The sequence below is a fragment of the Drosophila elegans genome, unplaced genomic scaffold, assembly GCF_018152505.1.
Source record: "Drosophila elegans isolate 14027-0461.03 unplaced genomic scaffold, ASM1815250v1 contig_183, whole genome shotgun sequence".
Classification (NCBI taxonomy): Eukaryota; Metazoa; Arthropoda; class Insecta; order Diptera; family Drosophilidae; genus Drosophila; species Drosophila elegans.
The window spans coordinates 2,487,853-2,502,163 of record NW_024545550.1 but is presented as its reverse complement, the minus strand read 5'-3'; the positions used below and the strand labels follow the sequence as shown (position 1 = coordinate 2,502,163).

Genomic DNA, 14,311 nt, shown 5'->3' with positions numbered 1-14,311 from the left:
TAAAGACTTTGATTTGATATTTTTAATTTTCAGGAAATATCACAGCTTACTGATAGATTTGGGTGTTCAACCAACCCCCAAGTCCAAAAACCACACTCCATTTTCAGTAACTGAAAGTATAATAATTTATTTTAACAATTTGAAACAGAACTCATGGCTGTTAGTTCTGCTTCAGCGTGTAAAAACTCTTAAAACAATTCTAAAATATCAAAAATCTATATACAGAAACGATTTTTGAATTGGGAATGTTTGATAACTCCCAATTGATTGCTTAAAATGGCTGTTTTAAGCAAACAATCGCAGTTGCTTGGACGGGGGTGAAATTAGTCTAGAACAAACCTCTGCATATGACAAAATGCCCTCATGGCTGTTTGAGGGCATTTTGTGGTTCAACTGTGGCAGCTTTTGCTTCAGTTCCATGAGATGTCCTACAACGTGTTTAAAGCTTTTACATCACCTTTACTTGTGTATGTACAAATTCTATGCCCGATTTGAGCCGTGATCGTGTCGTTAATTCCATTGGCATATGCAAACTTTCCCTTCGAGAATTCCACTTGAAGACTATCTGACGAGTGTTTCGTACTTTCGGATTTGGTATTATCTACACAGCATTGTATATATATATGTGTATGCTATAGCTGGCATTAACCATACGAACTACAAGCTAATTTTAAACCTAGGACTACTATTGGTTTGAAGCTACTCTCGCTTGCTGGTTTTCACTTTCGGTGCCGAAACCTAAGTACGTTGTTTGCGAAAATTGCCGATCCTGCAGGACCTGCTCCTAATGTCGAACGAAAAACACTAACTTTCCTGCAATGCCACAAGTACGTGAACGTGAGTTGTTGGTAAATTTCCAAATCTAAACGTAGTAAATTTGAAAACGAGCCATTGGTCGAGCTCAGACATCGACGGGTTCCTTGGCGGTTTCCGTGTCGGTTAATCGCACCACGGTGACCTCGGTGGTGACCCCGTTCAGCACCATTGCCATTGATTGCTGATCCCGCCACGGTGTGGTCAAAATGGTGAGTCTCTGTCGCAGACTGCCCGGCGTCGAAAGTAATTTGAATATAGCTATCGCCGGAATCATTACCACTGACGAACCGGCTATGCACCATCCTAGAGCGTTGGCCCATCGTGGGTACACGTAGTCGCCATATGTCAATGGTTCGTAGCCAATCAAGCCGTAAACCGTGATGAAGAGCAGGAAAATCGGAGCCACGAAGCGCCAGCACACCACCCAGTATCTTCCTGGTGGAAAACCAATCATATCTCTGATGTCCTCGCTAAAACGATTCGTTCCATAGATCCAGGAAACGGCGATGGCCTCGAAGAATACGGCCACCAGGATCGAGTAGCCGGCAGCATAGCGATCCAGCAGGTGGAAGAAGTAGAAGCCACCTTGGGTGCAGCTGGCCAGTCCAACCACAAAGTACAATGAGAACAGGCCGGCAACGAACAGCTCCCGGTTCCTCTTGATCTTTGGGAACTCGTCGCTCAAGGCGGTGATGATAGCCTCGGAGCCACCAAACTAAAATGGAATGAAATATTTAAAAAATAAAAAATGATTAATAAAAAAAAAAACAAAAAGACTTACCGAACTATCCAAACCTAAAGTGAGCAGCATCATGAAGAATATGAGTGCCCAGAAAGTGCTGGCCGGCATGGTGGCAATGGCAGCTGGATATACCACAAAAACCAGACCAGGTCCTTCAGTGGCCACATCCTCAATTCTCACACCCAAAGTGTGAGCCATATAGCCCAGCACGGAGAATATCACAAAGCCTGCTATAAAACTGGTTGCCGAATTGATGAAACTGGTTAACAAGGCATCTCTGTGGAACAATTATAAAGTTATCGTATATAATCAAATTGCTACTAAGACCAAAACCTACTTGTACACATTATTGTGATATTTATTGTAGGATGCATATGCTAAGAGCACTCCGAATCCTGGACCCAAGGAGAAAAACACCTGGGTGGCAGCATCCACCCACACCTCAGCCTTATAGATGGCACTAAAATTGGGCGTCAGATAATACTGAATGCCCAGAAAAGATCCGGGCAGTGTGAGGCCCCTGATCAGTAGAATTAGTAGCACCGCATAGGGAAAGAGGGCCGTAAACCAGACCACCTTCCCCGAAGTGCTGATGCCCTTCCACAGGGAGAAGTAACAGATTAAGTAGACAATCAGAAGGCACAGCGCCATGTCCCATTTAATGGCCCCCAAATCGTGGATTCCCTCGCTCTGGTTGAGCTCCAAAATGTAGCGGCTATATTTGGAAACAAATGCATGCTGTATTGAGAAAAGAAAACATTAATCGTACTCACTTAAAATACTCTGAAGCAGCAGACTGAAAACCCTCCATGTGACCACCCGAAGGTGACTCCAAACTTGTTATTGAACCATTTACATACGACTCATTGTAGAGCAGGGTTTGGTTGCCCAACACATAGTAGTCACTGTAGTTGCCTATCAGCGGAAGACGAGAAATATTTTGGCTCTCGAACTGATAGAAAAGATGAAGTTATCAAGTTATCAATACTTAGTTCGAAATGCACTTACCGGTCTACAATTTGGTGTGTTCCAAACATTATTGCATGACGTCCAAGGCAACGAGTTGGTGAAGGATGCAAAAAAGAAACGCAACGACCAGGCAATAATCACATTATAGTAGAAGTCCACATAGAAGGCTATCAACACCACGGCATAGCCGATTCCTAGAAAAACACAATGCTCACTCGTGGGTTCATGGGGATAGTTTTATGGTCTTACCTTTGAAGAGTGGCACTAGGCGACCCCAGCACGTAATGGCTCCCTTACGATTGTGCTGCCCCAGGGCCAATTCCATGTAGAATAGAGGAATACCACCGACCACCAACATAATGCCGTAGGGCACAAGAAAAGCGCCTGGAATTCGACAATTATGTTACTCAAGCCATATTTTTTATTTCTTAAAACTAAAGATATCTAATAAGTAAGTAACTACAATTGGTTTTCAAAATATCTTTGGACTTTTAAGTAGATTTAATAGGTTAAAATAATTTAAATCACTTCCTAAAATGCAAAGGAAATGTTTGTGAACGTTGAACAAATCACATTTACTTTTCCCTTACCATAACTACCCTTTTTAGGTGCAGGCACAGTCACTAACTTTTTAATGATAATGATTGCATAACCGTCATATATAAAGACTGACCCGTGTCACAATCTCTGCATTGTTCGCTCTGCCCTTGTCGACAAACATAATTACACACATATTTCCGACATAGACACCCGACTTTTATGTATGTTCGATGGTACACAAAATCAAATTGTTCTACAAGTGCCACTCTAAGGACATTTTAAAAACATTAACAGCAGCCTGGCGAGAGAAAGGCGAGAGAAAGGCGGGGGAAAGGCGGGGGAAAGCGTGGCTCGGCTGTCTCCTGCAGTCATCTCCGTCATCTCCGTCACCTCCGGAAAACCCAAGTCAACGTTACACCCCCTTTTGGCTCTGACAATTGGTAGAGTGCCATCGATACTTTGTCGAGTGGCAGGGGATGATGTTTTTATGATTTGATTATGTCTATTAGCAGGCAAAGTGGCCGACAAAGTCGTCTAGGGCCATTACATACATACATAGTCTACTACATATATATGCAGGGGCATTTTATATGTAGGTAGCTACAAAGGCAATGCCAGCTCCGACGCTTCCTTCTGTCGTGTCAATTATGTTGAAAATGTTGGAAACAAAACCGTCTAAAATAAAGTCGAGGCATCTATGACGCCCGTCACTGTTGTTGAAGCCATAATTTCCGTTGCTTCAAGTGCATTTCCCCCATTTTCCAGCAGCTTGTCGGGGACACTGTGGAAATATGTGTCTCTAATTCGATTCCCTGGTCATATTTCGGTCCTAGCTTGCCCATTATTTTACGGACATTTCATGCTGGTTATGGTCTATCAGATTGATTTTCCATTAAATTTGTTTTAAAAATTTGGTTATATATTTTTATAAATTATAAACTTGGCTTCAGAAAGTTCAAAACAAAAAAAACTTCTGTTTTGTTTATGTACATACACATTTTTTTTGCGTAAAAAAGCTTTTGTGATAAGTTTTCATTCAATTTCGAAACTTATCGAAAACAAAATATTTATTTATAATAAAAATTGAAAATAAATCTTATTTCTGAATCATCCTCTTAAAACAAATTGTTCGCCAGGCACTTTGGCACTTGAGATATATTGTTTATTTATTTGTTAAATGACCTCAACGATAATTTAAAAAATTGTATTTGCAAAGTGTCTTAATCACATAGCTATCTTTACTTTACTGCAAAAATTAGAGGTTTTGATAAAATATAAGAAAATACATAAATCCTAAATCTTTATAATATCGTATTCTCTTTCTTTTGAAATGTATAACTTTTAATTGTAATATGATGTTTAAATCGTTAATAGAACTAGAAATGCTGGAATATACCATTTAAATGCACATTTAAGCTGTGTGCGAACACCTGTGGTACATATGCGCGATCTCGGACTGAGACAAGGGCCTGCTCCTTGGGTTTTAGCCATAATCCAGGACAATGTGGAGGGCACAGCCTGTTGCTGCCACAAAAGCTTCTACTTTCGCGTTGCAGGCAGCAGGAAAATGGGAAACAGAATAAATAATACCGACTAAGCTGCGGTAATAATCGCAGCCTGCCCTGGCAACGGACATAAAGTGGAACTTAAGCTGGAGCTGGAGCCGGAGCCACTGATTGAACGCAATGAAGCGTATAAATATAACAATTTATTATTATGATTTTAAAGGCAACAGCAAGCTGGAGGAGAGCAGCAAAAAAAAAAACAGAAACTCATAAAATAGCAATAACTATATCGACGGCCCCGTGAGCCACATCCATTCACAACGCATCAGTGGGAATGTGCCGCAATCAGGGGAAAATGGGGGTACTGGAGGTGGAGATGGAGACATGTTTCGCACATGAATTTCCCACAATGCGATGGTGGAAAGTGCTCCAGCAACAAAAGCCTAGAGAACTCCACAAAAGCAGGCTGACATATTGCCCTGAAATGGGGTGAAAGAGAGTGAATGAGGGTAAGCAGGCCAAATGCGATTATGACTGCCAGATTTAGTTGTCATACAGAAGCACTTAACTTTTGGAATTGTTTTGAATGATGGCGTCGTTGTCGACGAGGATCAGGAAGCGAAGTAAGTGTTCAAGTGTATGTCCTTTGCCGCTCTTTCAGCGAGGGAAAACCCTGCCATTTGACAAAAGAAAGCTGCTCCACCACCGCCCCACTCCGCCCCCAATGGCAGCACTTCGCACCACTTTGACAAAGTGTTAACAAGGCCGAAAGGGAAATGCAGAAGGCGGAAAGCGACGGGTTCCGTGGCGAGCCCAATGATGTGTAAAGCCATATAAATTATTTTCACTCAGCCGAAGCGGTTCACGAAATGTCTTTATCCCCTAATTGGCCAGCTCACACGGAGAAAAAATCACCTACATTGGTCATCTCAATTATTGACTTTGGTATTGTAATACGTCTTTTTCCTAAGTAGCTTCTAAAGAAATGTTCTGCATAAACCTCCTTAATATGATTTATATAAATATTAAAATTAGGTCCCAACTTTTGTTGTTTATGGCTAACAACTTGTTTAAAAAGTTTTTGTTTAAACATATAACAACGTTTTATTTTTCAGAGATTTAAATCTTCTAACAACAATCATATTTTACCATAATTAAATTAAACACATTTCGTTTCACATTTAAAAATAAATATTTCAGATACATTCAGAGGTATGTACTTTCTTTTTTGTTAAGTTTTTTTTGCATATAATATTTGCATTAATATAGAAGAGAAGTACTTACCACCGCCATTTTTGTAGCACAAATAGGGAAATCTCCAGACGTTTGCTAAATCGACGGCGAATCCAATAACCGATAATAAAAAATCCACTTTGCCGCTCCATGTTTCGCGGTCGTCGCTTATGCTATTGTTATCGTTATCGTGTGGCGTGGGCGTCTTTGATTTGGATATATGTCCGGTGGGTGACATCTGCGACTATATAACCCGTCGTGTCCTTGACCCAAAACGTGAAGTTCCCGCCGCCGCACTTTGAAATCTGTGAAAAACATAAATCCGAAACAAGTGCTCTTCAATGGGTCAGATTCTTGCAGAAATGCCACAAATATCATCACAACCCATTCGAACCATTTAATCCCTCAAATGCAAGCCCCAAACTCCCAGTCCCCAATCCTTCAGTAATCCAGGGACTTCAATGAGTGTGTTCAGGGCACTTGAAACCTGTTTGGCAACGACATGTGCTCACCCAGCCCTTGAAGAGCTCGTTGGCACATTACGCATACGACAGGTGGCATGTTCAAACACACTGGCCAGCAAACACTTGACCATCCACACCACAGAACAAGCACACATATCCGTCCATATATATGTATGCATGCTCAACTCTCGGGAATCTTTGCGTGTAATGAAACCACAAACACGTCAAACAATTAATCTGATCTACTTAATGCCTCCCCGCTGACTTTAATTGCCCAGAGTAGTGATCAATTAAGCGGAATTCAGATTCAGCGTTTAAAGTGCTCGGCGCTGCTCTGGTTTTATTTATGAGCAGCTAGAATTAATCAAGTTTCTGATTTTAGAATAGATTGCAGACTAGACCCCTTGACAAGACGAAAATTGGAATAAAGTTACATCATTTTTGTAATTATTTGTATTACCTTATTGTTATTTATTTTACATTTGAAAAATATTTAATTATTTTTTTATTATTTAATTATTTAATTTTTTTATAAGCAGCTCGATTTCATCAATTAATAAACCTCTTGTCATTAAGTTATCTATTTAGTTTAAACTTAAAATAAAATTTTGGAGAGTACTAGAAGTAGTTTAGGTTTAAGGTTAAAAACACAAGTCATTAATATGCCCCATTAATTTGCCTTTCAAATTAACACTTTTTGGTTTTAATTTTACAGTACGTTTTTTATAAAAATACGCTTGTTTTTTAAGTCAGTTGCACTTACATAACGAGCTTAAAAGAGTTAGTACAAGGACGTAACAGTTTACATATTTAATTTTTTTTAATAGTGTGTATCCATTACTTACCTAATTAATACCAAGCTCAAATCAGCTAGGGTCAATCTGTGCAAGAAACTCGGGGAAAGAGCGGTGAAACCAGACTTCTGCGCGCATCCGGTCAAAAAGACCGCTGGGTGGATGGCCCTCGACATTCTTGTCATCAATGAAGTCTGCGTAAGACATCCGACGATCCGTGATTTCGTCCATACCGTCCAATTCCGGCAGGAAGTAAATTCCGCCATTGTCATCTGACGCATCTACCGTGGCGTTCATGACGGCCGGTGTCTGACGGATTTTGTCGAAATGGCTGTTGTTTGAGTAACCAAGCGGCAGTAAGCCACGGTTCATCACGATGATGCTGTGGCCGGGCAGGAAGCGCCGTTTCTCTTGCAGATCCTGCAGGTAGTCAGCATCGGCCAGTTCCGTGCCGAGCATATAGACCACGACAACCTTGATCCCCAGCTTGGCGAGTTGCGGCACAAGAGGGGTGCTATTGATGATTTCGTGGAAGGCAGTCCAGCCCCCGCCGATATCAAGTATCACGTCTTTCTGGCGTTTCACCATGCCTTCGATCTGCTGTTCCAGCCAGGATTTCTGCTCCTTGAGATTGCCGGTTGCGGGTTTCCTTGTATTGGGGTGGAAGTGCGCGATGGAATGGGAGACGTTCAAAAGGTCTGTATTCCAGACTTCTACATCGCCGCCTTGACGGGTTACTGTCTCAGTCAGAGCATTCAGAAAAACAGTCTTGCCTGTGCGTTGCCGACCGACTGCTGTCAGGAGCACAGGGGGTTTTGTGCGGGCTGGCTTGGCAGGTTGGGCCTTTGCTGGATCCGTTCTGGTTGCAGTCATTGAATCATCCTTTTCTGGTGCGGTACCGCGCAATCATGAGAGTGCCGTTCAGAAGGATTTCACCGCTTCATCATGCGACCAGATAGGAATTCCACAGAAAAAAAATGAAAAAGCCTCTTCAGCCAGAATACTGCTCTTCTTCCCTCTCGCGTGGCGATTTGAATTCCAATTCTTCCTCTGGAACATCCTCGCCTGCCAGAAGACGATCATAGAGGGCGCGCCTTTGCTTGATGATCTCTCTTAGTTCTGGGAGCTTTGCCTCTACTTCCTTGACGAGCATCGGCGCACCCTGACTGTCATTTCGCCTGATCTGTTCCTTGGCCAACGTAAGATCGAACTTGGCCTGACCAAGGGTGAAACGAGCTTTGTCTATTTTTTTCTCCATCGTCATGGGGGCACCTGCAGGAACCGTCTCGGTTTTGAGCGTCAGAGAGGAGCTTTGAGGCACTGGCTGAACAGATGGCGGGGCAGGTTGTGGGATATCAACAAACTCTGGTGTCCAGTCGGCGGGCAAGCGGCTGGGCATGATGGGCCTGTCGTTATTCTCATCATTCTTTGGCTTTTCCATGTCTGAGGTGGCAAGGGCTTGAGCCCGTTTGGCTTTGGCTCGACAAACGAGGTGCCATGTTTTGCGCACACGCTGTATCGACCTGGTATCAGTCTTGATAGGCACGCCGTCCTCAATGGCGAGTTCTATGTAAGGCAACCACATTTCACCAGGTAGCCGCATTTCCAACAGTTCTGCGTGGTTTTCAAACAGCCACTGATAGAGTTTTCCTGTCGTGCGCTTGCGCGGTTGCGTTTTGAGTCGTTCTTTCAGCTTTGCGAACTTCATGGGTCTCTCTCTTGGCCTCAGTGTCCTCTGAGGGTGCGCTTCCAAGATGCGACCGAAAACGATATCCGCTTTTCCGTTCCACGATTGTGGGGCTTTCTGTTCCATTTCCGTGGGGGTTCCGTTCCTCATGGCGTCCCATATCTGTGGGGTTTCCGTTCCGTTTCCGCCCCATATGCGTCCCACGTCCGTTCCACCAAATTTAGGCCCTTCATACACCATTGCACCCTCAGTGCGGCGGCTACGCCGCCAGGATTGGGCAAACGGAGAAAGGGTGTCGGCATTACCGACGGGTGGTTTCATAGGAGGATCGGGAAATTTGAATGGGGGGATGAGTTTCTCACGGAGATGACTATATGAGTGAGCCGGTGCATGAATACGTTAAAGCCGTCAGGCAGGCGCGAGGTCAAAATCCTCCTACCGCCTCCATCTGGCTGAGACGCAAAGTAGGTCACTCTCGGGAAAAAATTCCCTGTTTTATTTTTTTGGTTTTCGTCGCATCATCATTTCGCATGGTCGAGAGGTCTACTTAACCCGTTAAGGACCAGAGCGATGACTAAAGAAATGCGAGTGGATGAACGGTCGCAAATAAGTAATTGCGTTGAAATTGAAAAAAATGGTCTCTCGTTTGAGAGTGAAAAATTGGGAGTAGTCGTTATTGATAGCCAGCAATGGGTAGTAGCGAAAGAAATTTGTAATATGCTTTCTCTGAGGAACTACCGAGATGCTGTTTCTAGGCTTGATGAAGATGAATGGAGGCGCGTTTACATTCAAACTATTGGTGGGCCTCAAGAAGTCCTAGTGGTGAACGAAAGTGGTCTTTACCATTTGACATTCATTTCTCGTAAGCCGGTAGCGAAGAGGGTGCGTCGCTGGGTTACGGAAGAAGTTCTGCCCCAGATACGTCGCACTGGAGAATATCGGCCTGATAAAGGCCAAGATGACGTTGACCTTCGGGCTAGTCTCACTAAGGAAGATCTACGTCTTCTAGAGGAGCTGAAAGAGGGAGATATCTATCAATCAACCCGTCATCTGGTGACTCGCATGAACGGAAAATTCTCTGTCGAAAGAGCGTTAAGCGAAGCAAAACGTCCGTGGTCTTATGATCTGGATATTCTAGAACTCATTCATCTGGTGAAGCTCGTGCAAATCAGTTGGTTTGCTTTCGGGCAAAATAGTGAGCGGTCGGATCAAATGCGCCAGTATATGTGCCGTCTATCCACGGTTATGCGGCTGCTGGATGATAAACTTGGCACTGGCCCTTACTTTGAGCCCGTTACAGCTATATCACCTGAAGGGGCCTAATCTGCTTCCATGAGAAGGAAGAGTATTGGTTCCAAATTTATGGCGCCAACACGTATTTGCTGGTAAACGTGAGAGCGCTTTCTATACACGAAGAAAGCGCTCTTTTCTCCGTGAGCCCTTTCTCGTCGCATCATCTTTCATGATCCTGAGGCATCATTTTGGGCCTACAGGATAGAAAGTGATGACAAAGCCTTCAGAACCAACAACAGCAGAATGGCGTGCTCACGTTGATGAGCAGTTTGATGCGATCCATGAATCACTGCGTGCTCTGCATCAACGCCAGACACTCATACTCGAACTGCTGACCCCAGAAGAACGAGAGGGGCCCTCGCTGGATGATCTGCTGGCACGCATTGTCACCCTCATAGCTGACCAAAGACCTGTTCTTCGCCGCATTGACCATACCACGGGCGCATCGCTGGATCTTCTTGAAGGACGTACGCCACGTTCTCACCCGGATTCAGCGGGAGAGGACGGTGCAGAGGAATGATGACCTTTCGGAAAATCTCTGCGGCCTGCAGAGGACAGATAATCTCTAATTATTACCTACAGGATATTCCTGATCCGGAGAGTGACTGCCGTTTGGATCCGTCAAAGACGCCCGATAGCGACGGCGCACGTTTGACAAATTATTATACCGGGCGCGACGGTCGTGCGTCCTGGCGTCCAGATATGCCGTGGCGAGCTGCTGAGGCATTAGGCATTGACCGTTTCAAGCCTCCCACCCGAGAGCAGCTTGCCCGCCTCTATGAAGCTAAACGGGCTGACAATGGCGAGGAATGGTCAGCGCACCAGCGCAAAATCAGCGCCTATGATCTGACACTGGCCCCTCATAAGTCCGTCACACTGGCGGCAGAGTTTGCCGAAACTGACGCAGAACGCGCCGCTATCTGGCATGCAATGCAGGTCGCTAACGACGAAACTATGCGGTATGTGGCCCGTGAACTGGGACTAGCGAGACGCGGCCGGGGTGGGAAGGATGGTGCTGAAGAAGGGCATGTTGCATGGGTAACATACCGCCACACGACAGCGCGGCCAACGGTCGAGGCGTTAGATCCTGAGAGCAATCAGACGTACCTGATTGACACGCCGGCTGGTGGTGATCCTCATGCCCATTTTCACAACACGATGTTCAACATGGTTGTCACAGATGATGGTCATGTCGGGTCTTTGGATACAAAACAGCTTCGATCGCGTGTTCACGAGTTTGGCGCTTACTTTCAGGCCATCCTTGCTCAGGAATTGCGTAAAATTGGCATTGCCCAGACGTATGACGCCAATGAACAGGCAACCGTCATCTCTGCCGTGCCACAGGAGATTTCAGATTTTTTCAGCAAAGGTCGCCGCAACGTCCTGAAAGCTGCTCAGTCCTACGCCTCGGAACAAGGTCTGGAGTGGGAGGGATTGTCAATCGAACGAAAGCAGAAAATGCTTTCAATGGCGGGGTTGGCCGCCCGATTGGGTAAGGATCTGGACGCTGACGACCACGATATTTGGAAGCGTCAGGCTAAGGAGTTGGGTTGGGTAGATCAAAGCCTTATGGGGCCGGAGATTGATACCGGCTTGGATCGCCATCAGCGGCTTGATCAAGCGTGGCGTTTCGTTGCCAAGCATCTTGGTCAGGAGTTTGAAACAACCGCTGTCATCGATCACCAGAAACTGCGGACTTATGCTGCACGAGGCCTGATTGCTACGGGTATTGAGGGCGGAATATCTGACATAGATGCCGTTGTTGAGTTGACGGAAAAACGGGGCATTGAGGTGCGCGGTCAGAAAGTACAGCTCATTATTGAGATGAAAGGAGAGCGTGAGAGGGTCACACATACTGAGCAAATCAGACTGGAAGAAGATCTCGCCATACATATTGCTCGTGCTTCATCTGATCGGAGCGGGGCTCTCGGAAAAGAAGCCATTGAGGATGCGATTGCCCGCTCAGGTCTGGATTTTACATCGGAGCATGGGCAGGCGCAGCGTAAAGCCGTTCATACCTTGGGGCAGAGCGGCAGGATAGCGATGCTTACGGGGGTGGCCGGTGCCGGCAAGACCACACTTCTCAAGCCTCTTGTAGACGCATGGCGCAATGATACAGAGGCCAACCCATCAGGACGGCGCATCATTGGTGTGGCCAATGCGTGGCGACAGGCTGATGCCATGAAAGATGCTGGTATTGATGAAACCTACGCGCTTTCCCCATTTTTGGCCCGTATTGATCGGGGCGACCTCAAGTTGGATGAGCATACCGTCATAGCTCTTGACGAAGTCGGCCAGGTCGCACCGCGTCAGATGCTACGACTGCTTGAGCTACAGCGTGATACGGGACTGACCCTGCGTATGATGGGTGACAGAGAGCAGGCTCAGGCTATCGAGGCTGGTGATGCCCTTGAAATAATCAAGAGAGTGCTGGAGCCGAATGATCAGGCTGAGCTGCTGTCAACAGTACGCCAGAAAACGAAGCGCAATCGTGACATCGCCGCTCTTTTTCGTGGAGAAGAACCTAGCGAAAATCAGCTCAAGGCCCTTGAGACCAAGGGCAAAGCAGTTGCAGCAGAGACAGACGCGGATCGCGATGATGACGTGAGGAATCGTTTCCATACCGAGGAGGTCAGGCAGGCTATCGAGATGAAGCGCCAGGACGGCAGCATCAGTCTGGTTGCAGGAGACCATCAGAATGTTCTGGAGGCCATCGCTCAACATTATGTATCCCGCAAAGATGCCCTGAAGGCTGAAGGCCCGAAGCCGGATGGATCATTCAAGACGATCACCATGTCAGCGCTGACGAACAAGGATGCTGCGGATCTCAGTCTTGCGGTACGTCAGGTGTTACAAAAACGCGGAGATATTGGTGCAGATCAGAAGATCATCAAAGCCATTGATCAGCGTGGCGAAGAGTATGACATGGCTCTTGCTGTTGGAGACAAGGTGCGACTGTATCGTCGGGTATGGGGTCTTGTTGGAGATAAGCGCACCTGGGTAGGGAATAACGGAGATATCTGTGAGGTTCTCAGTGCATCTGACAAAGGGCTGAAATTGAGGCTCGCGGATGGGCAGGAAGCGGAAGTGGAATGGCGCAGGCTATCAGATCTTCGCTCAAATCGTGTTCTGTTGGGATTTGGTCATGCCATGACAATTGATGCTGCCCAGGGGTTGACCTCTGATGAGCATATCAATGCCATGCCGCGTGGTGCCGATCTGGCGACGGGGTTTACAACTTATGTGGCGGAAAGTCGTGCACGAGGGACAACCTGGACGATGATTTCAGATGGGGCGACTTTTGAAGCGGTTCGCAACGGCCGCGCTCTGGGAGATCAAGAACCAATCACGAGTGACCAGTTGTGGGATTATGTTGCTAAAAAGATGGCGCATAAGCCGTATAAGGCTCTGGGTATGGATTTGCCTTATCGGAAGAAAAAGGATCGGGATCAAAGAGTCCGTGAACTCATTGAGATCGGCCGTAAAGTAGAGAAGGCCCGTCTTGAGGGCCGGGATATTGGACGTGAGAACCAGATGGCTCTCCGAGGTCGTCAGATTAACACTGCATATGCTAATGTCATTGGTCGTCTGAATGCGGAACTTAAGAAGATACTGGATACAGCTCCAGAGGTGATGAGCCAAAAGGAGCTGGAACTGCGTCAGAGATATGCGAAGATCAGGACATCACAGACTGGCTCTCCGAGGGCAACGCCCTGAAACTTGCTTCTTTCTCAATGTGAGATAAATCCTCTTTTAGAACACGCGGTGACGAAGGGCCGACATAATGCTTTTTCTGGTGCTGGTTAGTTTTATGATTGCTCTGGGACTGTTGATTGGTCTGTTAGCTAGATTTGCACGCCTTGATGATCCTGTATCATCTGTATCGCAGTCACCTCTTCGCTCAGCTGTGCGTGAGACAGTGTTTCCTCATCAAGATATGACGCCTGAAGAAAAGATCATGCTGAAGTTACAGCAAATATTAAAGCTAATGCAGCTACACGTGAAAGCCTCATAAATGCAATTCAGGTAGCGAGTTCTTCCATTTATAAGAATTGATTATGGGAAGAACTCTCGAGCCAAAACGACAATCTGATGTAGCGTAACTTGTGATTATGGAGTGAGACTTTGGTCGTTATACTAGTTTAGTAAATAATGTACAGACTTGAAGCTTAAAATTACTAGAAAACCTTCAATCCGACGGTCTCTGGCCTTGATCCAGAGCACCGGTGAGGCATATTCATTGCGAGACTTCATCTCTTAAGTCTGAG

General features: G+C 45.8%; 1 protein-coding gene across 1 annotated transcript; it reads right to left on the bottom strand.

Moving 5' to 3' along the window:
* Positions 1-146: 146 nt before the first annotated feature.
* Positions 147-7,138, bottom strand: LOC108137965 (sodium-dependent dopamine transporter). The gene is made up of 8 exons (XM_017259931.2): positions 7,115-7,138; positions 5,857-6,110; positions 2,777-2,911; positions 2,567-2,721; positions 2,332-2,510; positions 1,896-2,273; positions 1,598-1,835; positions 147-1,531 (listed from the first exon to the last, which is right to left on the bottom strand). The coding sequence occupies exons 2-8, from the start codon at positions 6,041-6,043 to the stop codon at positions 902-904; spliced, it is 1,902 nt and encodes a 633-aa protein (XP_017115420.1). The 5' UTR covers positions 6,044-6,110; positions 7,115-7,138; the 3' UTR covers positions 147-901.
* Between the last annotated feature and the right edge of the window lie 7,173 nt (positions 7,139-14,311).

Excerpts from the sequence above, each read along its gene's own strand:
- LOC108137965 (XM_017259931.2), bottom strand. The coding sequence starts at position 6,043 with ATGTCACCCACCGGACATATATCCAAATCAAAGACGCCCACGCCACAC. Across the intron at positions 2,722-2,776 it reads CCTAGTGCCACTCTTCAAAG|GAATCGGCTATGCCGTGGTG; the intron begins GTAAGACCATAA and ends GTGTTTTTCTAG. Across the intron at positions 2,274-2,331 it reads GCTGCTTCAGAGTATTTTAA|CCGCTACATTTTGGAGCTCA; the intron begins GTGAGTACGATT and ends TTCCAAATATAG.